Raw genomic sequence first — 24,096 nt, forward strand, 5'->3', positions numbered from 1 at the left:
GCCGACGACATTGTAGTTTTGTCAGAGGCAGCAATGGACCTGGAAGAGCAGCTGAACGGAATGGACAGTGTCTTGAAAGGAGGATATAAGATGAACATCAACAAAAGCAAAACGAGGATAGTAGAATGTAGTCGAATTAAATCAGGTGATGCTGAGGGAAGTAGATCAGGAAATGAGACACTTAGAGTAGTAAATGAGTTTTGGTATTTGGGAACCAAAATAACTGATGATGGTCGAAGTAGAGAGGATATAAAATGTAGACTGGCTATGGAAAGGAAAGCGTTTCTGAAGAAGAGAAGTTCGTTAACATCAACTATAGATTTAAGTGTCAGGAAGTCTTTTCTGAAAGTATTTGTATGGAGTGTCGCCATGTATGGAAGTGAAACATGGACAATAAATAGTTTGGACAAGAAGAGAATAGAAGCTTTCGAAATGTGGTGCTCTGGAAGAATGCTGAAGATCAGATGGGTAGATCACATAACTAATGGGGAGGTATTGAATAGAATTAGGGAGAAGAGAAAGTTGTGGCACAACTTGACTAGAAGAAGGGATCGGTTGGTAGGACACGTTCTGAGGCATGAAGGGCTCACCAATTTAGTATTGGAGGGCAGCGTGGAGGGTAAAAATCGTAGAGGGAGACCAAGAGATGAATACACTAAGCAGATTCAGAAGGATGTAGGTTGCAGTAGGTCCATGGAGAAGAAGAAGCTAGCACGGGATAGAGTAGTATGGAGAGCTGCATCAAACCAGTCTCTGGACTGAAGACCACAACAACAACAACAACCGGTGCTTCTCCAATCACTTTGTTGGAAAAGATTAGTTTCGACATCTGATTGTGTAATCCGAAGCTTGGCAGATTAAGAGGACATATCGGAAGAGCGCCTGCCCTAGTTGATTTAAAGACATCTCCTCGATCTGCAAGAGAACAGGCAATTATACTTCTTGAGATCGTCCTGCTGTGGCTCAGCAACGTTTGGCGCGTGTTGGCGCAGATAGGAGAGATCCACCTTGGCAGTCACATGTCGGAGAAATCTCACTCTAAGAAAAGAAAGTGATACAGTGTGTTGCAGATCATTGAACCTTCATGTATGCAATGAAGCAGAACAAAAACATTGGTATCTAAGCAGTTGCTTCTAATTCCTGGTTATAAAAAAAAATATTTGTGATACACCGAAACACTCGTAACTAACACGAATAAAGTATTTTCGACAGGAATGAATAAATTGACATCAAACAGACTGTCTTGGAATGAAAAGGGTATTAAATCTGCGCTTAAAATTTGCAAACGCCCATTGCAACCTGTGGTGGTCATCTTCATCTTAAGCGTTCATTTATGCGCAATATTTAATTTGAGAAAGTACGTCAGCCGCCGCGATATTAGCATGTCGGACGAAGAAAATTCGTGTACTTCTGCGTACCACAAGAGAGACACACCACTGAACAAGTATTAGTCGGTGAGCAGCCGCGGAGTTCTTTTCGACTTAGACTACTGCCGTCACAATAATAGTTTCACCCATCTCGTTTCTACCGAAAACTTACGCGTCAGCTAGAGCCTAGGGACTTATTTTGTCTTTTAGATGGATGGTGCTCAACTTCACTGCCACCGCAGTGCTCGGGATATTTGAATGTAACCGAACCAGTACAATTGTTCGGTTATGCCGGGAATGACGATGTGCTGATACTGTCTCGACCCACGTGATCACATTTTGCTACGATTCGTTAGGGGAGTTGTGTATATTTAGGAATTACTGCAAAAAACCCGGTCGATTTGAAAAAAAAACTTTCTCTTTTGCGCAATGGGATTAAAGCTGAAGATGTATTGAGGTAAGACTGGGACGAAATGGACGATCTTTAGACATTTGGCGCGTCATATAACAACTGAAATACGCCTAAGAACAACAACAGCGTTTCTGGCGGCGAACTCTGTTCTATTCGTAGACAAATTTAAGAAAACACCAAATGTGAAAGGACATAGACACGTTATGTAGCGCTGTGTACAATGTACAGTAGAGGACAAATTGGAGATGACGACTATATCAACTTGAAAAAGCACCCTGTCATAGAGCATCGTCTGTAAGGCAACAGTTTGTGAACAATAATATTCCTGAAATGGACTGACATGCCCAGAGTCGCGACTGGAACACAGCTGAACAGCTTTAGGATGAGTTACAATGTCGACCTCTCTTCAGACTGCAACGTCCATCATCACTACCTTGTCGGCTCTTGGCGAAGAATGGGCTGCCATTCCTCCACAGACATTCAGACACCTCACTGAAAGTGTCTACAGCAGAGTTCGACGTCAAAATGGCAAATGTGGACACACTCCATACTAATGTCCACTATCAGGTGTCCTCATACTTTTGATCAGATAGTGTACGTTCTTCCACTTAGGTAAGTGTCATAAAAAGTTGATCAACTCCGTGGTGGTGAACGAGGGCTTTACAGCACACACGATTATGTATTGGGCTGGAAGCAAAAAACTGTAGAGGTCCTGCTCAGCCTTACGGAAATTATTATGCAAGAATGTTCCGATCAGTGGAAGGAACAAATGTAGACACTTCTGGAATAAATTGGGTCCACTTTGCAAGCAACCATCACTAGGTGTGCCCGGCAAGCACATAAAATTGTAGCTCTTGTTTCCTTCCTTTTGTGTCAGACCTCACACAAGATAGTTCCCAGCTGATCGCGAGGACACATCTGTAGGAACCTGCACGTCCACTGCCACTGTAAATAAAGATTTTGATGAAACGTATCACAACGTAACGACAGAGTTCTCGACCGGAAAGCAGTCCCGCACCTGACGCGCTATTACGACTACCAGGAACCTCTTGGTGAGCAACCACGCTTCCACATTATAAGTCTCACGGACCAGTTCCTTATTTCCAATGGTTTCTGACACAGAACACATTTGAAATATAATTTTTTAGTCCACCGTTGGTCGAACAATCTAGCGTCTGAATATTGGATTCGCTGTTGATTACTTTTTTTACTGTTGTAAGAACCGGTGGTCTAAGGATAGCGCCATTTAATAGTAATGAAAAAGTCTTGGGTTCGAATCTGAAAAGAGAAGTGCTAAGGTTCAATCTAGATTCAGTAGAGGTCAGGGAAGTAAAATGGTAAGAAGACGAGGATTTATGGTCAGATGAGTATAGGGTAATATCAACAGCAGAGGAAAGTGGGGGGGGGGGGGGGGAATTAAAACTACTGTGGGGTAAAAACAGCTGGTTAAATTGTGCCTCAGTCATGACACTAAATTATTTTTAACAAGATATTACTGTAGTCGCTGTTTCATACGATTGTAACAATTATTCCATAAGTTACCAGTATTTTCGTTTCTTTCAAATACTATCATTACCGCCTGACGCATTGTCGTGGTGGTGGTTGTGAAACGAATGATGAACATCTTCTTCACACATTCCACCGACTACATACATATGTCATACTTGGTACTGCGCATTTACAGGATGTTTCAAAAATGACCGGTATATTTGAAACGGCAATAAAAACTAAACGAGCAGCGATAGAAATACACCGTTTGTTGCAATATGCTTGGGACAACAGTACATTTTCAGGCAGACAAACTTTCGAAATTACAGTAGTTACAATTTTCAACAACAGATGGCGCTGCGGTCTGGGAAACTCTATAGTACGATATTTTCCACATATCCACCACGCGTAGCAATAATATGGCGTAGTCTCTGAATGAAATTACCCGAAACCTTTGACAACGTGTCTGGCGGAATGGCTTCACATGCAGATGAGATGTACTGCTTCAGCTGTTCAATTGTTTCTGGATTCTGGCGGTACACCTGGTCTTTCAAGTGTCCCCACAGAAAGAAGTCACAGGGGTTCATGTCTGGCGAATAGGGAGGCCAATCCACGCCGCCTCCTGTATGTTTCGGATAGCCCAAAGCAATCACACGATCATCGAAATATTCATTCAGGAAATTAAAGACGTCGGCCGTGCGATGTGGCCGGGCACCATCTTGCATAAACCACGAGGTGTTCGCAGTGTCGTCTAAGGCAGTTTGTACCGCCAAAAATTCACGAAGAATGTCCAGATAGCGTGATGCAGTAATCGTTTCGGATCTGAAAAATGGGCCAATGATTCCTTTGGAAGAAATGGCGGCCCAGACCAGTACTTTTTGAGCATGCAGGGACGATGGGACTGCAACATGGGGCTTTTCGGTTCCCCATATGCGCCAGTTCTGTTTATTGACGAAGCCGTCCAGGTAAAAATAAGCTTCGTCAGTAAACCAAATGCTGCCCACATGCATATCGCCGTCATCAATCCTGTGCACTATATCGTTAGCGAATGTCTCTCATGCAGCAATGGTAGTGGCGCTGAGGGGTTGCCGCGTTTGAATTTTGTATGGATAGAGGTGTAAACTCTGGCGCATGAGACGATACGTGGACATTGGCGTCATTTGGACCGCAGTTGCAACACGGTGAACGGAAACCCGAGGCCGCTGTTGGATCACCTGCTGCACTAGCTGCGCGTTGCCCTCTGTGGTTGCCGTACACGGTCGCCCTACCTTTCCAGCACGTTCATCCGTCACGTTCCCAGTCCGTTGAAATTTTTCAAACACATCCTTTATTGTATCGCTTTTCGGTCCTTTGGTTACATTAAACCTCCGTTGAAAACTTCGTCTTGTTGCAACAACACTGTGTTCTAGGCGGTGGAATTCCAACACCAGAAAAATCCTCTGTTCTAAGGAATAAACCATGTTGTCTACAGCACACTTGCACGTTGTGAACAGCACACGCTTACAGCAGAAAGACGACGTACAGAATGGCGCACCCACAGACTGCGTTGTCTTCTATATCTTTCACATCACTTGCAGCGCCATCTGTTGTTGAAAATCGTAACTACTGTAATTTCGAAAGTTTGTCCGCCTGAAAATGTACTGTTGTCCCAAGCATATTGCAACAAACGGTGTATTTCTATCGCTGCTCGTTTAGTCTTTATTGCCGTTTCAAATATACCGGTCATTTTTGAAACACCCTGTATGACAGTAAAATTGAGACATATCGATATGCTTGCAACAGAGTGCGTACCTAACTCATTAAAAAACGCCTCTCATAAAAACGGAATTTTCCATTGCTCATACCTCGGGATCTATTACTGACAGAAATTTAGGGTCAAGAGTTTTTGAAACTGTGAACATTACATACTTCCTCCTGCTTATGCAAAAGCAGCAAATCGGGTGGTTCCCTTTGAACTGATGTGGTCTGCCGTGGATTTGATGCGACTTATGGGTAGTTCCTCGGAAAACCCCACAAAAGCTATCTTTATTATATATCCTCCGTCTCCAGCGGACCAAAAGACAGCCGAGGATTCCAAGATGGCTACGCACAGAAAATGGCTGTAGCCTTTACGACCAATTCGTAAGATTCCGAGATCGAAAAGCATTGAATATTTTCTTTGTATCTTTTCCCGTTTCCGAGATAAAGAGGTTCAAATTTACCACACTTGTACACGTAAAATACGCACGTAAAATCTTGTATGAGGTGAAAACGTAGTTGTAAAATGACCTAGCATGGAGAAATTTGCTGTTAAGTGTCTCCGTTGTTTTATGGGAATCCCTTGTTATAGTACTGAAGCACATCCAAAATTTTTTTGCACGTAAAATCTAGTCAGAGGTGTAAAATTACTTTTACATTCTATCAGTTTCACATAAGTAAACTATCTGTATTTCCCTGGCCAGTACATTTCTTTTCATATAAGTTAAATGTGCTGCTGTAGCGGGGAAAAGAACGGAAGCTGCGGAAAGATGGTCCTATCGGAGCACAAAAAATGCGAGTATGTTCCTGCTTATTTAAAAGGTTCTGTTTGAAAACTGGAGTATCAGCTACCTCATTCTACCTTCCTCAATACCCCAAAAAATTTCCACTAGAGAACATATTCAAGCTTTTTTTTAACATGCAACTAACCTCAAACTCCCGCAGGCTCCCCTTATTGTAACTCATTCACACACACACTAGCCTACCGCTGTAAGTCGCTCATACCCGTCCATCCCCAGATGCCCTTCTTCACTCACTCATTCAGTCCAATTCATTATCTCTTTGCGTCCGTCCGTCATTGTCTGCTGTGTCACAACCACTGTCCCCTTCGTTCTGCCTTACTGATACAGCCTGGTCTCACTGTCTCTGTCTCCCTCTTGCTCTCTCTTACGGCTACTGTCTCATTTCTCTCTTTCCTTCATCCCTATCTCTGATGTCGCTTTTCACTGTCATTATCTCTCTCTTCCTCGTTGTCATTGACATATACTCTGTCTTTCATTACCACTGACTCTCTCTCACTTTTTTATTTTTACTCCTCTCCCCCTGTCACTGTCTCCTTCACTCTTTTCCTAGAACTATTCTGTCACTGTCAACTACGCTCCACTGCCGCTGTTTCCTCTCTTTCTCTCGCACTGCCATTGCCTCCTTCGTTCTTTCTATAACATAACTACTGTCTACTATCTTCCAGTATTTATTACTTTTCTTGTCTTTCCTATTGCCATAGTCTTCTTCTCTGTCAGCATAAAGAACCGCGAATATGTGCGCATGATATCATTTTTGGTAAAATTTTTAAATGTGCTGACGAAGGTAGAATCAGGCTTCTGCTACCCCACTTTTCACTCAGAGCTTTTTAAATAAACAGAAACAAATTCACACTTTTTGTGCTCCAACAGGAGCATTTTCCGCTGGTTCCCTTTTTTTTCCTGCCGCAGCAGGGCATGTAACTCACATGAAAAGAAATGTGATTTAGATGGATTACTTATGTGGTTTGAAATAACAAAAAACTACTTTTTATACCTCAGACCGTATTTTACGAGCAAAAATTTCGCATGGTTCTCAGATAATAACAGATAACAGCATATTCCTCCGTGCTACATCGCCTTATAAACTACGTTTTCATCTCACACCCGATTTTGCGTGATTATTTTAAATGTACAAGCATGGTTACTTTGAACTTCTGTACCTCGGAAACGGATAAACACATGAAGAAAATTTTCAAGTTTATTCGAGATCGAGATCTTAGGAATACATCGTAAGAATTACAGCTGTTTTCTGTGCACAGCCGTGGTGCCCAGAAAAACAAGTTTGTGAGGTGTTTCTCGATACCTAATAAAGATCTTAAAAACGGGGAGATGGATCTTCCAGATGAATGCCTAGATAACATATCGTTAAAATGTGATCAATTCACTGTTGTTACTTATTATTTAGATCTCGCCTGGTACCGCATTTTAAGTGTAGAAGTACAGTAAGTTTGAATATCTGTATCTTGGAAACGGATGAAGTTACCAACAAAATTTTCAAGGTTGTTTGAGAACGGAATTTTGGGAATACTTCGTAAAAATTGGAGCCATTTGCTGTCCATAGCCGTCTTGGTATATTTGGTTGGGTTTTCGTCCGCTGGTAACGGCGAAAATATAGTAGAAAAATCAGTTTTGCATTTTTGTGTGGTTTTCCGAGTAACTACCCATGAACTAATGATGCTTCCAAAAACCACTTAAGGCTTGCCGCAGGCCACATCAAATCCAAAAAGAACTAGCTGATTTTTCTCATTTGCCTAAGCGGGAGAAAGTGTGTAATATTTATGCTTTGACACTGTTCTGTAGGCTAGTGATACTAAGATGATCCTTCTGTTGGGTATACAAATGGTCTCTGGGCCAAGGGCTATCCAAAATCCATGACGCTCCTTTTTACCACTAATTAAACCCGTGACACGAGCACCAGAAAATGCCTTTTTTAGGCGCGGATTTTTCGAACAATTAGGTACGATGCTATCGCATGCGTATCGACAGACTGAATGTCATAAAAACTTTGCGAGATAGAGTGTCACATAAGCCAAACATGGTGTGAATATGTTAATTATTTTGGATGCTATAATACATTAAAATTGCAGCATATCTTTTGAGATACCTTGTTTTTGGTTTTAGACTTTTGGAAAGTATGTTCCAGCATGTCACAATGTTGAAGAATTGCTTGCAACATAGCACGTAAGTACCATTATGTTTTGAGTTTTCAAGGCTTGTCATTTAATTTTTTTATCTTTGCGTATTTTATTTCGTGACTGCTTGCTTTCTGAGTCACTGACACTGTCTGTCGTAACTGCAATCGCAATTAACAGGCAAATGCGGAACGACTTCATTCAATAATTACCATAACGCTACGGACCCAGACCTCATAAAAACTTTAGTGTCATTTCTGTTTGCTAAGAAATTTTCAGTCTAAGTTTTGTATCTGGTCTGACACATGTACTGCAGTTAAAAGTGGAGTGAGTATGAAAGATACGTACTCGTTCCACTAGTAAGTAAAATACTAAGGAAGTGAATAAGAGTGGAAAACCAAGAATGCAGTGCACAGATTAAAAAGGGTGTAAGGCAGGGATGTAGTCTTTCGATACTGCTTTTCAACCTTTCCGTCGAAGAAGCAATGACAAAATTAAAAGAAGGGTTCAAGACTGGGATTAAAATTGAAGGTGAAAGAATATCAGTGTTAAGACTCTCGTATGACATTGCTATCCTCAGTGAAATAGGTCAAATGGCTCTGAGCACTATGGGACTTAGCTTCTTAGGTCACCAGTCCCCTAGAATTCAGAACTACTTAAACCTACCTACCTAAGGACATCACACACATCCAAGCCGGTGGCAGGATTCGAACCTGCGACTGTAGCGGTCGCGCGGATTCAGACTGCAGCGCCTAGAACCGCTAGGCCACCTACGGCCGGCTATCCTCAGTGAAAGTGAACTAATTACAGGATCTGTTGAATGGGATGAACAGTCTAATGAGTGCAGAATATGGACTGATAGTAAATCGAAGAAAGACGAAAGTTATGAATTGAAGACATAAAGTCTGTATGTGAGTCCGCGATCATTTTATTTTTAGCACTTTAATTTTCACAAGTCCTTCTTGATCACATAGATTTCTTTACACTTTATGACCGGTTTCGCCTTATGGCCATCTTCAAATATTTATATTTACAACAGATCTAAAGATGGCGATAAGCCGAAACCAAACCGGTCATAAAGTGTAAAGAAATCTATGTGATGAAGACGGACTTGTGAAAATAAAAGACGAAAGTAATGAGAAGCAGCGGAGATGAGAACAGCGAGAGAAACTTAACATCATAATTGATGGTCACGAAGCAGATGAAGTTCAGGAATTCTGCTACCTAAGCATGAAAATAACCCATGACGAACGGAGCAAAGAGGACATAAAAAGCAGACTAGCACTGACAAAAAGGGTATTCCTGGCCAAGAGAAGTCTACTAGCGTGCAACATAGATCTAAGTTTGAGGTAGAAATTTCTGAGAATGTACTATTGTATGACAGCATTGTACGACAGTGAGACGTGGACTGTGGGAAAACCAGGCCATAAGAGATTAGAAGCTAGAGAAAAATGTTGAAAGTTAGGTGAACTGATAAGGAAAGGAATGAGAAAGTTCTGGGAAGAATGGGAGAGGAAAGACTTACCTGAAAAAAAAACTGATAAGAAGAGGGGACAGGGTGACTGGAAATCTGTTAAAACATTAGGGAATATCTTCTATAGTACCAGAGAAGACTGATGACTCAAACAACGTGCGCCGGCGTGATTAGCCGAGCGGTCTAGGGCGCTGCAGTCATGGACTGTGCGGCTGGTTCCGGCTGAGGTTCGAGTCCTCCCTCGGGCATGGGTGTGTGTGTTTGTCCATAGGATAATTTAGGTTAAGTAGTGTGTAAGCTTAGGGATTGATGACCTTAGCAGTTCAGTACCATAAGATTTCACACACATTTGAACATTTTTTTTCAAAGAATATGCATGATCCCTTGTGCGATTCACGGCGGGGTCAGTGATTTTCACCTGCCTCGAGATGACTGGGTGTTTGTGTTATCCTCATCATTTCATCATCATTCATGTAAGTGGCGAGACTGGACTGAGTAAGAGTTGGGACTTTGTACGGGCGCTGATAACCGCGCAGTTGAGCGCCCCACAAACCAAACATCATCATCATCATCATCATCATCAAAGAATGTGAAGGTGGAGTGAACTGTGTGGTATGTACTTACGGCGTCCCGCACGCGCCTCCTGCTCGAAGAAGTGTATCTTGTGGCGGACGCTGTCCTCGGGCTGGGCGCCGTGCTGGCGCCGCTTGCTGAGGTAGTCGCTGTTGGAGGAGAGTCCTCGCGTCGACGCCAGGCGCCGCGAGTGCCGGCGCGCCAGGGCCGGCCCGCCGCTGGCTCGCCTGCCTTCCGCCTCTGCACACGGCGGCGACTCCTCCGGGCTGCATGGCTTCACCTCGATAACCGTCACTTTCACCATGGCCTCTGCCAACGTAAGTTCATTCCGGGCACTCTCGACTTCCTCTGCACCCACTGTAGAGCCGATCTACGTTATATCGAGCACTTTCACTGTGAGCACAAATAACTCCATCGTTTCATATTACGGATACATCGTGGGCTACGTTAACCAGCATCAGTCGATAAGGACAAGCGCATGTGCCACCGGTCCGTTCTGAAGTGGACAAGCGGCACGTGTAGCTGGACACGGAGCGATCGGCAGCCGCGTCACGCGTCGGCGGCTTACCCCAGCGGGACGCGCGCCAAGTCCAGATATCTCCCAGCGAGCGAGCTTCCCTTTCTGCGAGCGTCGCTCTGGAGACCGCCCGTGCACTACACTGCTGCCAACAGCAGCTGGGGGAGGGATGTGCGTTTCCTTAACTCCACTGCGAGCCGCGAGACGTCTCGTGTTTCTTCACGGCCTGTGAACACAGGCGGCTCAACTGCCTCTTGTGCTGCTGCCGGCAAGAGTGTGTTTCAGCACTAGTACGCTCCTCACTTTCGAATGGATGAACTGCAGCAAAGTAACACTGGGATCTTAAGGTCTCTACTGTCACACAGTAAACATTGAGACTCGCTTTACCTCAGAATGAATAACCGACAACAGCCTATAATGTGCTATTGTCTAACACACATTTCGACTACAACAGTAAACACTAGAAAAAACGCGTAGCGTGACAGCAGAGTGGCGATTTACACTGTCACGTCCCACCCGATCGCTGCGGTACGGTACTGAAACTCTGCAGCAGGTCGCCGGTAACAGACGCGTACGGACGGCAGCCTGTTAACTCGGTAGCCGCGGCGACGCTGGCGGTGCGGCTGCCGTGACGCAACTGACGCCGGCGGCGCGGCGCTGTGCCGTGCTGCTGCGCGCTGCGGCTGACGTAACGATGCGTGTCGCCGGGGTAGTGGAGTGGCGGCGTGGCGCGGGGCGCAGCGCCGGATGTGCGTGTCTGCTCGCCCGCGGGTGGGGTGCGCCCCGGCAGCAGACTCACTTCCGCTTCCAGCGGGGGTGGCCCCCTGCCTCGGCCAGTTCCTCACTCGCTTCCTCCGCCACCTGCTACTCACGTTTCGTGATACTGATGTTTTCTCGTTATTGCGGTTTTCACCATAAAGTCTTACTAAAGCTCATTGTATTCCCTGAGTACTGGAAGGCGTTCGATACAGTTCCACACTCATGAACAAAATATGGGCCCATGGAATATAGGACCAGGTGTGTGATTGGACTGAAGAGTTTCCAGCAGACCCAACACAGCATGTCATTCGCAACAGACAGAAATCTTCGGACGTTAAAGTAACTTCGGAGTACCCTAAGGGACTGTCATGGCACCTTACTTTTCACAATAAATGTACTCTGAGGTGACAAAAGTCATGGGACACCTCCTAATATGGTGTCGGACCTCCTTTTGCCCGCCGTAGTGCAGTAACTCGACGTGGCATGAACGCAACAAGTCGTTGGAAGAATCCTGCAGAAATATAGAGCCATGTTGTCTCTATTGCCGTCCATAACTACGACAGTGTTTTCGGTGCAGGATTTTGTGAACGAACTGTCCTCTCGATTATGTCCCATATATGTTCGAAGGGAGTCGTGTCACACGGTCTGGGTGGCCAAATCATTCGATAGAATTGTCCAGAACATTCTTCAAGCCAATTACGAGCAGTTATAGCCTGGTGACACGGCACTTTGTCATCCTCAAAAATTCCGTGCTTGTTTGGGAACATCAAGTCCATGAATGGCTGCAAATGGACTCCATGTAGCCGAGCATCCGGAGGACCCAGTCCATTCCGTATAAACACAGACCACATCATTATGGAACCATCACCAGCTTGCACAGTGCTTTGAGTCCATGCCTTCGTGGGTTCTGCACCACGCTCGAATCCTGCCGTCAGCTCTTACCAACTGAAATCGGTGTATCAGACGTCTAGGGCCCAATCGATACGGTCGCGAATCCAGGAGAGACGCTGCAGGCGATATCGTGCTGTTAGCAAAAGCACTTGCGTCAGTCGTCTGCTGTCATAGCCCATTAATGCCAGATTTCGGCGCACTGTCCCAACAGATACGTTCGCAACGCCCCACATTTATTCCTACGGTTATTTCACGCAGTGCTGCTTCTCTGTTAGCACTGACAACCTTACGCAAATGACGCTGCTCTCAATCGTTTAATGAAGGACATAACCCACTGCGTTGTCCATGTGATAAAAAGTATCCGGACAACCCCAAAAACATACGTTTTTCGTATTAGGTGCATTGTGCTGCCACCTACTTCCAGGTACTCGATATCAGCGACCTCAGTAGTCATTACACATCGTGAGAGAGCAGATGGGGCGCTCCGCAGAACTGACGGAGTTCGAACGTGGTCAGGTGATTGGGTGTCACCTGGTCATACGTCTGTACGCGAGATTTCCACACTCCTATTTTTAACATCTCTAGGTCCACTGTTTCCGATGTGATGGTGAAGTGGAAATGTGAAGGGACACCTACAGCACAAAAGTGTACAGGTCGACCTCGTCTGTTGACTGACAGAGACCGCCGACTTTTGAAGAGGGTCGTAATGTGTAATAGGCAGACATCTATCCAGACCATCACACAGGAATTCCAAACTGCATCAGGATCCACTGCAAGTATTATGACAGTTAGCCCGCCTGGTTAGCCGTGCGATCTAACGCACTGCTTTCCGGGCGGGAAGGCGTGCCAGTCCCCGGCAAGAATCCGCCCGGCGGATTATTGTAGTCCGGTGTGCCGCCAGTCTGTGGATGGTTTTTAAGGCGGTTTTCCATCTGCCTCGGCGAATGCGGCTGGTTCCCCTAATTCCGCCTCAGTCACACTATGTCGGCGATTGCTGCGTAAACACGCCTCCACTCAAGTGTACACCACAACTACTCTACCACGCAAACATCTGGGGTTACACTCGTCTCGTGTGGGACGTTCCCGAGGGGTCCACTGGGGACGAACCGCATAATAAACCTGGGTTCTATCTGACGCGGCGGTGGGGTGAGTGGACTGCTGTAGCCTGTTGTAGGGTTGTGAACCACTGATAGGTACAGCAGAGCCGAAGCCTCTCTGTCGTTTCTAGGTCCCCAGTTCGATACAATACAATTCCATGGCAGTTACGCGGGAGGTGAGAAAACTTGGATTTCACGGTCGAGCTGCTGCTCATAAACCACACATCACAACGGTGAATGCCAAACGAGGCCTCGTTTGGTTTAAGGATAGTAAACATTGGACGACTGAACAGTCGGAAAACGGTGTGTGGAGTGACGAATCACAGTACACAATGTGGCGATGCGATGGCAGGGTGTGGGTATCGCGAATACTCGGTGAACGTCATCTGCCAGCTTGTGTAGTGCCAACAGTAAAATTCGGAGGCATTGGTGACATGGTGTGGTCGTGTTTTCCATGGAAGGGGCTTGCACCCATCGTTGTTTTGCGTGGCACTATCCCAGCATAGGCCTGCATTGATGTTTTAAGCACCTTCTTGCTTCCTACTGTTGAAGAGCAATTCGGGGATGGCGATTGCATCTTTCAACACGATCGAAAATCTGTTCAAAATGCACGGCCTGTGGCGGAGTGGTTACACCTTTGGGATGTTTTAGAACGTCGACTTCGTTTCAGGCCTCACCGACCGACATCGATACTTCTCCTCAGTGCTGCACTCCGTAAAGAATGGGCTGTCATTCCCCAAGAAACCTTCCAGTACCTGAATGAACGTATGGCTGCTATAGTGGAAGCTGTCATCAAGGCTAAGGGGTGTCCAACACGATATTGAATTCCAGCATTGCCAATGGAGTGTACCACGAACTTGTAAGTCATTTTCAGTCAAGCGTCCGGATACTTTTGATCACATAGTGTACCTGAAATTTGATATTCTCTGCACGCTCTTGACACTGTGGATCTCGGAATATTCAATTCGCTAACGACTTCCGAAATGGAATATCCCATCTGTCTAGCTACAAATACCATTCCACGTTCACAGTCTGTTTATTCCCGTCATGCGGCCTTAATCACGTTGGAAAACTTTTCACATGAATCACCTGAATACAAATGACAGCTCCGTCAATGCAGTGCCCTTTTACACCTTGTGTGTGCGATACTACCGGCCTCTGTATATGTGCAAATCGCTATCCCATGCTTTTCTCAACCTAGTGTAAATGATCTGGTGGATATCGTCGGAAGTCCCGTGGAGATTTTCGCGGAAAATGCTGTTGCGTACGGAGATATCGCAACGCTAGAAAATTGTAGCGAAATACAGTAAGACCTGTAGAGGATCGACGTTAGGTGAAGGGAGCGGCAGTTGACTCTCAGAGTAAACAAATCCAACGTAGTGCGCAAACATAGGCAGACAGACCCATATTCATCAAATATCTGGGAATACTTTTTCGCTCCAATTTAAAGTGGAACGATCACATAAAATTAATAGCAGGTAAGGCAGATGCCAGACTGGGATCTATTGAAAGAATTCTCAGAAAATGTAGCTTACTCGATTATTGCTCGACAGTCTGGGACATACAAAAGATCTAAAGATAAGCACAAAATTTCGTTACAGGTTCATTTGGTAAGCGTGAAAGTGTCACGGAAACACTCAGCCAAAGCGAGTGGCAGATGCTGCAAGAGAGGCGTTCGGCATCACTGCACTGGTTTACTGTTGAAGTTCCGAGAGCACGTTCCTAGAAGAGTCAACCAATAAATTTCCTCCTGCTACGTATGTTCCGCGAAAAGACTGCGAAGGTAAAATTAGGGAGATCAGATCCCACACAGAGTCTTACTAACAGTCGTCCTTCCCGCGAACCATTCGCGACTGGAACAGGAAAATGGGGAAGTGACAGTGATGCAGAAACTACCCTCCATCACACACCTAATGCGGGTTGCGGAGTATGGATGCAGATGTAGACAGACTGGTTTTATGCAGCTCTCCATGCTGGTCTACCCTATGCAAACCCCTTCATCTTTGTGCGTCTAATGCGACCTACACCCATTTGATCGTGTGATCGTTCTTAGTACCCTACTCCTAACCGCTCCACACTACTTTTCATTATCATGCCTCACGATGTATGCTGTCAACTTTAGCTACACTGTGTCGTAGTTTTTTGCTTTATTAGATTCAGTACATCTTTATTTGTTATCGAGTCTATCCATCTAATCTTCAAAGCTCTTCTGTATTACTGACACAGTGGGCAATACTACAGATATTTCTAGGTTAGATCTACTCTACAACGCCACTAAAATTAAAAATGTAAGTCGTAGTTGATAAAATGAGTTTGAGGTTTTTTGCTTCATATTTTCAGGATCATATGCTCTAATTGTAACGCTATCACTAGTGCTAGACTTTTCATTGCTTTTCTGAGGCATTCTGTCAAATATTTTACGAGTAACTTTGCTAAACTCGCTCTGTGTGACGATAGCGCATAGCGACCGGTAACTGTCACTTGACGGATAGTTGAATTAACTTTTCAAAATCAATTTACGAAATAAATAGCTGGCGCAAATTACTGTTTAAATAGAAAACTACGTCAGCACAATGCACAAAAATTTGTCACTCTCAGAGGACAGGTCAACACCATTGTGGTGTCACCGCCAGACACCACACTTGCTAGGTGGTAGTTTTTAAATCGGCCGCGGTCCGCTAGTATACGACGGACCCGCGTGTCGCCACTGTCAGTGATGGCAGACCGAGCGCCGCCACACGGCAGGTCTAGTGAGACGTACTAGCACTCGCCCCAGTTGTACAGCCGACGTTGCTAGCCATGTTTCACTGAGAATTACGCTCTCATTTGCCGAGACGATAGTTAGCATAGCCTTCAGCTACATTGGCAGCGACCTAGCAAGGCGCCGTATTCAATTGAGATTGAGATTCTATTAATGTATCATTAAGAGCGATGTCTACAAATGTGGATTAAAGTTAGGTATTCCAGAAGCTACGTACTTTTCTTTATAGCATTCATTACGTATCCTGTTTCAGACCTCACGCCAGCCTGCGTGAGTTTAAGCGCGTGCCTTTCGGCTTCCTCTCATTGTGTCTAGGCTGTCTTGTCTAGACACAACAACCATCATCTTCACTTCAAGCAGTAGGCCCCTTTTTGGGTTTGCCTCTTACGATACCCATCACTTCCTCGCTCTCCTTTGACTACTTCTACCAACTGGGTTAAATCTGATCCGGGAAGCTCTTCTCGGTCTATTCACCCACGATACCCAGAAAGCAGTCGATACAGGCGCCCAGGTAGATGTCGTATTCCTTGATTTCCGGAAGGCATTCGGCTCAGTTCCGGACAGCCGCCTAATGAAAAAAAAAAATGGGTGCGGAATATCAGATCAGTTGTGTGCTGAACTGAAGAACTCATAGCTAAGAGAACGCAGCGTGTCATTCTGGACGGAGAGAAGTGTTACGACGTAAGCGTAGGTTCGGTGTGCCGCAAGGGAGCATAATGGAACCATTACTTTTTCGCAGTAGATAACATCGGAAGCCCCATGAAGCTTTTTGCGGATGATTCTGTTGTATATAGAGAAGCCGCCACGCTAGAAAACTGTAGCGAAATGCTGGTAGATGTGCAGACGATAGGACGATAGATGTGTCTTACAAAACACTCGTTTGACTGCTACTTGAATATTGCTCGTCAGTACGGTTTTCGTACCAGATAGCAATGATAGAGGGAACAGAGAACATTCAAAGAAGAGCAGCGCTTTTCGTTACAGGTTCATTGAATAAGCGCGAAAGCATCACAGAGATATCAACCAACTCCAGTGGCTGACTTACAGGAGAATCGATCTGCATCAGGAAGCGTGGTCTACTATTAAAGTTCCGAGAGTGCACGTTCGTAGAAGAGTCAGTAAATATCTTGCTTCCTCCTACGCATACCTCACGGAAAGGCCGTGAACATAAAGTCAGATTCGAGTGGGTAAGGAGGCTTACCGACAATAGGTCTTCCCGCTAACTATTCGTGACTGGAACTGGAACAGGGGGAAGTGACTGTGGTACACAAAGTATCCTCCATCACGCACCGTAAGATGGCTTGCAGTAATCTTTCTCCACTCATCCTTCTGAGATGTTCTTTCCACCTTCTCCTATTTTGATTGAGGACATAAAATACATTCATTTCTTTCCAAATTTCTAAATCCGTCAACTCTTGTGAATCCCTTTATTGCTCTTAGAAACCTCATCCCTGTTGCTTGTATGCGACTTTCTTAGCGTTTATTTGTATAACTATACGCTGTAGTTATCTTTTTTCGTCTTTTATGTATGTAAATGGCAGTCCTTTTGCTTGCTCACTCCTGATCTTCTATTGGACATCAAATATTCTCCTACATATTTATTACCTTGTAGCTTCGTTAATGTTTATGGAAACAGTATTTGTCTGGAGCTTCCCTAAAATTTTTGCCAACTTTTCTTCTCTGATTGATAATCCTGATTGATAAACCTTAATTGCATTAGCAATCGAATTATTCCTAATCTTTCTCGCCGCTGTGTTCGTCATTGGTATGTCTGACCTTGGTCCGAGGTGGTTTTGGTTACAAGTGGTAACTGGGAAAAATTCAGCTGGCCACCTTACGGGGGTTGCGGAAGTACAGCTGGATACTGAGACTCCCACTTTGCTGCCTTCCAACCTACTCAACTTTCTTTTGTTTATTCCCCTAGGGAGGCTGGCTTCCCTATGCCTAAGTGTCCCACCTAGCCTTTGCTTATAAATCGAAAAAGGTAATGGTAAGGGCAGGCTTAGGATAGGAGAGAGGGATTGGTAGGCCGTTGTGGGACCACTGCGTCTGACTCCTCCTCTTCGGTCTGTAACGCTTTGCTGACCCTTTTGGTAACTAAAATATCGCCAGCATGGCCCTCCGGATCCAGAGAAGGCAGACCTATTCGACAGCACAGACAGTGTTCTACGTTAAGGCGGTACCCCCGTGGAGGACCGCCTTTTTAGAGGTCATCAGACTAATTCCCTGTACCCTGTCCGTAGTCTTCACAATGACTTCAGTTCGGCGAGTGAGTTCACAAGCTTCTTCAGCCATGTTTAACTGAATACATTAATAGATGATTAGATCTCTACTATTCACCTGTTGTTACAATTAGTCCCAACATTTTATATGGAATTACGAGCAGGTTATTTAGTGTACGACAGGACACTTGCGTGTTATTCGTAGCTAGAACGTATGCATGCAGTCCTTTGAATGTGTTGTCTCACCGTGAAGATGAGGAAGAGATGCGGTAAATGTTTAGATTAGGATCACAATGTAAGAGTAGCCATGTAATCACTTGCCTATTGGCGATGAAGCAAATAGCCAGAAGGAATCTGTAGCAATGAAAATCCTGGTTTGCTCATTTTCTTCGATACGTACTAACGCTGTACAACGCCAGGACAGTATAATACCATAGCATTTTACCTGATGCTAACAAAACAACTTGAACATGGATAAAAAGTTTCAGTTAACATGTCGCACCAAATTCTAATGAAATCCCAAGTTATCGATCTTACCCTCCGTCGTCATCGTCGTCATTCATTGCACCTGATGATGAAGACGTAGGTTATCGTTTTGTTTACCTTTACTGTCATTTCATACCTCGCTCCCATAGACAAGGATGATCCGACAGCGGTCCGACATGCCGCTCTTCAGCCATGTTTAGTACACCGTGACAAGAATTATATTTATTTTTAAACTATATAAAACGATGATGTGGAAATTTTTGATAATATGACAATATTATATGATGGTTTTATGAGACATTGGAATAATGCTGCGAGGGCATCTGTAAACTGTGGGATAGGACGGATGGAGAGGTTTCTGTAAGAGGGTCTTTGTGTGCATGGGTTAGAATCGAATGGATGGAATGCTGATTGTGAGTTTGGAAATAGGGCAGCGAGGGGAGAAGGGACTGTTGTGAAGTAGAGGTAAAGACGATAACCTCCTTGTAGTGTGGTGGGTGAGGGAAGGAAATGTGTGGTACGATGAGTAGTCATCCATCAAAATGAGCGAATTGTTCGCTGTTGCCACTTCAGCGGTGCTGGTAGAATAAGATGCAGGGAGAAGATGGCTGTTTGAAGCAGAAAACGCATTGACCAACCAAGGGAACTTGTTGTAGTATGTGACAACGTTGGATTTTTCGCAGGAGCATAGCGACTAATCTGAGCAGCTGTTGGACAGTGGGAAGCGCTGCAGTGCATTAGGCTGTGGACATTTCAAATGGGGACGAAGGGTTCAGGCTTCATTGAAGGAAGTTTGACTTTTCATTTCTGAGAATGTATGGCATGAGATTCATTGTAGGTATTATGAGTATGAACGGATTTGGTGTGGGGCTGTCTTTAGGAATATGGTGGGTCTCTCAAGGAGGACAGGCGAGTGAACTTTTGCATTATAGCTTTTGGTAGTGGTTGTGTGGGAGGCAGCAGGGACATCAGATGACTTGAAGTTTGATTTTTTTTTGGGGGGGGGGGGGGGGAATAAATTCTCTGTTTTGGCTGATGTAATCGGTTTGGTAAAGTACGTCGGTACACAGACAGACAAAGCATGTGAGAATAAGCTAATATTACAGACAGCGTTATGGATCTCCAGAATCCCTCTCATAACCTCCTCAACTGTCATCTCTAGATTCATTGCCTTGCTCAAGGAAGTGATGGCCTTTGGGGAGATGGCTAGGGACGGACGGATGAAAAGGGTATGATGTTGGCAAATACGCCATGCTATTGGAGTAACAATGTGTGGAGATTAAGATCTGAGGAGGAGTTTGTAAGATCATAATTATTTTTGGGGAAAATTTGAAGGATTTGGCGGGTAGGTGTATATTTCGGGACCTTGTCATTCAAAGTTTTAGAATTTAGGAGCTTTGGGTCTGGCCGAGAGGGAGTAAAGGTGTGTGTGTGTCCTGAAGAAGATTGATTAAGAGGAATGTTCTGTCGAATGGTGTATCCGGTGGAGTTGGATAGGCTGATTTCTGTGTCTCTATCTTGGTTGCTGTCTCTTCATTCCTCTTTTTTTTCTTTTTTTTATCGAATGGGTTGATTGAATGAAATATTTTTGTTTGGCTTGGAGCGATGTTGTCCAGGTGATGATGCCATATGTGGCTGGAGTTGCTCATGATGGCGCTGGTGATGGTGCCGGTGCTCGTGACTGGGAGTGTGCTGTTGTTGCTACTGGTGCTGGCGATGATTCTGGTTCTGCAGGTTTCAGTGCTGCATGCTGTGCTGCTGTGACTGGTGGCACATCTGCTAGTGTTGCGGATACTGTGAACAAAAAGTCTTGTGAGTATTGGGGCTGTGAAAATGTTTATTATAAGATTGAAAGAGTCACCTTGGCAGCAGAGCTCATAGGAAACGTGGAGAGGATAGGTGCAGAAACTCAATAGGGACGAGGCGGAATGGTTATGAGAACCGGAATGGTTATGAGAACATGAGGCTATAGGATTGGTGGTGATCGTGGTGGTAGTGGGGTAAACCATCATTGGTCATGCAGCAGGGCTAGTCTAGCCTTTGTCTTTATGAGCCACAACTCAATTGCGACTGGACAAACATTGCTTTGGTCAATGCCCGACCTAATATTTCAGAATGGCTCGCTAAAAGAGTTGGGTTTGGTCATATACCATTGCTTTTAAGCCCGAATCGTAACATAAACTGATCTTGAAGCACTTTTACTAGTATAGACATTAGTGGAAAAAAAGAATAATCAGAAAATAAAAAACGAAAAGGAAGGAAAAATATATGAAATATATAGTATAATGTCGTTTTCTAAACTAGGTTTTTAAAATTTTAAACATAATTTTATTTTAGATAAGCAAACAAATATATGTGAACAGTGACCTCACATCAAATCAACCAATCCACTGTACAACACTGAAAGTAGCAAAGAAAAATATAGTTACACAGTGCAAGTAAAGCGTTTACAGACAGTAGCAAGTGCGGAATAAGGTTATGAAGCCGTGCATTAATTGCCGAGAAACTAGTAACAAAATTTTAAAAGTTATACAGCGCGAAATATTAACAGTCACAGCCCAGTCTAAAGTTAATTATGATGAAGGTTATGGCGATTAATACCTCGGTTGAAATCATACAATGTAGCAAAAAACGCTCAAGTTCACAACTGCTTATGAACATTTAAATGACAATAAAGTTCGTGTGGACGCAAAAGAACCACATCAAGCAGCGTAATAATTATGATCCCTGACCAAATTCAAAGTTCCGAAATATTTCCAAGCTTTGAACACAAGGTCATCAAAATGCATTAAGTCCCACTGACATGTTCTGAAACTCAGCAGCGCTCGGGTTGCCCATACCTCTCTGATTTTACCACGCTTACGAACAGCCGACAAAAGACTCCTGGCTCCACTGTGCGCGCTTCTTTAAACGCTCGGTGACATGACCACTACTCTACTCAACACTTAGGTTCAACACGACCATTATTCGGGAAATTTAAACGTAAGTTGCACATATGTTCGCATTAGAACATATAATCAAAACTTTGGGTCAATATGTGACCAAATAGTGGAAAATTTAGATCTAAATTTTATAATAGTAAATAATTTCATGAAGTTCTTGCTAAATCTGGTGCTGCAGGCTGACCGAAGTCAAAACAGCTTGAATTGCATTATAAACGTCGAATTATATTTAAATAACCACGAGCAACTACAGGAACTACAGTGAGTTTGTGTGGAGGAATTCGTAGGTACAGCACCACATGCAAATATAGAAGGGAGTCAATATTAATGGAACAAAATAACATACCGTTACAATTCTTGCACAGGAGGAACAGTATTTGATGTGTCCAAAGTGACCCCCATTAGCTACGAAGCAACGTCGATGCCGCTGAACTGTTGACCGCACTACTTCTGTCATTGTGGCCGGGGTGATGGCCGCACAGGAAGCCTCGATGGTTTCCCGTAGCTCGTTCAGTATAGCTGACTTCTGCTGATAAACTCCATTTTTGAAAGTTCTCATAGGTGGACGTCAAGACGTGTTAGGTCTGGAGACCTAGGTAAGTATTCAACAGTTCTTCTTCGACCTATCCATCGTCGAGGTAGATTTTCATCCGAGTTGGCTCTGATATCTCTGTGGTAGTGAAGTGGAGCGCCATGTTGTTGTGGGTAAAATCTTTCATTTCCAAACACCTTTCGGATGGCAGATAAAATCAGTGTCTACAGCATATTAAGATACACCTCACAATTTCCTGTACCTCCAAAGAGTAATCGGCCAATCAAACCGTGCGATGACAGACCACACCACAGCATACATTAACACCTGGTAGATTAATGTGTTTGTCCAACTGAACGCGAGAATTTTCAGGAGCCCACTACACTCAGTTGTGGCGGTTTACAGTACCGTTCAGTTGAATTGCGCCTCGTCCGACAAGATAACCATCCTTGCAAACCGTTCATCCTCGCGAAGCATCACTTCACACTACTCGCAGTCGTCCTCATTCATAGCGTGCAGTGATCTTTGAATGTACAATTTCCATTTTGCAGCCGTCATAATTCGTGGTACGCTTGATCGGCTTACTCCACGGTTACGTGCACCCTGTTTCACAGATTTTTGAAGTGATCTAGTAGAAAGTTGCAATACAGCATAGCTGGAAGCTGGACTGGATGTTTTTGGTGGACCAGACCTTTCCTTATGCACATCCTGAACAGTACCGTCGACTTCAAATTTATCCCAAATACCATAGATTGTTGCACGTGTTATTGGCTCACTTCTGTACACATTTCACCGTGGCCGTTGCACCTCCATCATGTTTTCGTATTTCCAGTACCATTTCAATACGGCCTTCTGTTACTCAAACGACACTCTCAACTGCATTCTTTGCTGCACTACCTTCTGCTGGAAAACACGTGCCAAGATCTGTTGAAAAAAGAACGGACTGTGTTACCGCGCAAAATTGCAACGATGTTTCATTTTCTTCCGAACATATAGCTATCAAAGAGTGGCTACATTTTTCTGAACTTCCTATATTTAATCTGATTCTTTATAACTGTCTGTCATTTTGTTTAATTGTTTTACAGGGAAAAGTGGTTTCGCTGGGTGTTGGCGTGTCCAGCAACAGAGGAAGAGCATGACGAAGATACAATAACTTCTTCACCGCTTCTTATTAATTTATGCTGCTAGTGTTCCACAATGTAAAAGGTCAGAAGCGTCAGGGATGAGGATGAATGCAGGCAGTGCATTCATCCAACCATCCAAGTCACACAGTCATCTGAATGCGTTTCCGTCTGCACCTAACATCCTGGCGGTGTAAAGACAAGTCTGGCACGGACAGAGGAGCAGGTGCGCGAGGCTGCTGGCAGACTCTGGGGATGACGAGCGGTCCTGTGGAGGCGCAGGCAACGTTCTGGCTGCGAGGGCAGCGGCGGTCAGGTGGAGCCCTGCGGCAGCGAGAGGAATAGGCGTAAACTACACCAGCATCTACATATACACGCAGGTACACACACACTCCGCAAGCCACAGCGCGGTGTGTGGCGGAGGGTACCTTGTACCACTACTGGTCATTTCCTTTCCTGTTCCACTCGCAAATAGAGAGAGTGAAAGACGAGTATCTATAAGCCTCCGTATGAGCCCTGATTTCTCGTCGTTCTTCCGCCAAATGTGTGTTGGCGGCAGCAGAATTGTTCTGCATCAGCTTCAGATGCCACTTCTCTAAATTTTGTTAATACTGTTTCTCGAAAAGAACATAACCTTCCCTCCAGGGAGCTCCATTTGAGTTCCCGAAACATTTCCGCGGTACGCTCGAACCTGCCACTAAAAGATCTAGCAGCCTGCCTCTGAATTACTTCGATTTGCTCCTTTAATCCAATCTGGTACGGATCCCAAAGAGTCGAACAGT

The 24,096-nt window shown here is 44.6% G+C and overlaps 1 protein-coding gene across 1 annotated transcript in view; it reads right to left on the reverse strand.

Moving 5' to 3' along the window:
- LOC126156726 (uncharacterized) overlaps positions 1-11,113 on the reverse strand; it is a 51,524-nt gene extending 40,411 nt beyond the window's left edge. Inside the window, exon 1 of the mRNA XM_049916329.1 lies at positions 10,038-11,113. Coding sequence (XP_049772286.1) covers positions 10,038-10,290 — 253 coding nt within the window. The 5' untranslated portion in view covers positions 10,291-11,113. The remainder of the gene's footprint in view (positions 1-10,037) is intronic.
- Positions 11,114-24,096: the final 12,983 nt, after the last annotated feature.

This window comes from Schistocerca cancellata, chromosome 2 (genome assembly GCF_023864275.1).
Source record: "Schistocerca cancellata isolate TAMUIC-IGC-003103 chromosome 2, iqSchCanc2.1, whole genome shotgun sequence".
NCBI lineage: Eukaryota > Metazoa > Arthropoda > Insecta > Orthoptera > Acrididae > Schistocerca > Schistocerca cancellata.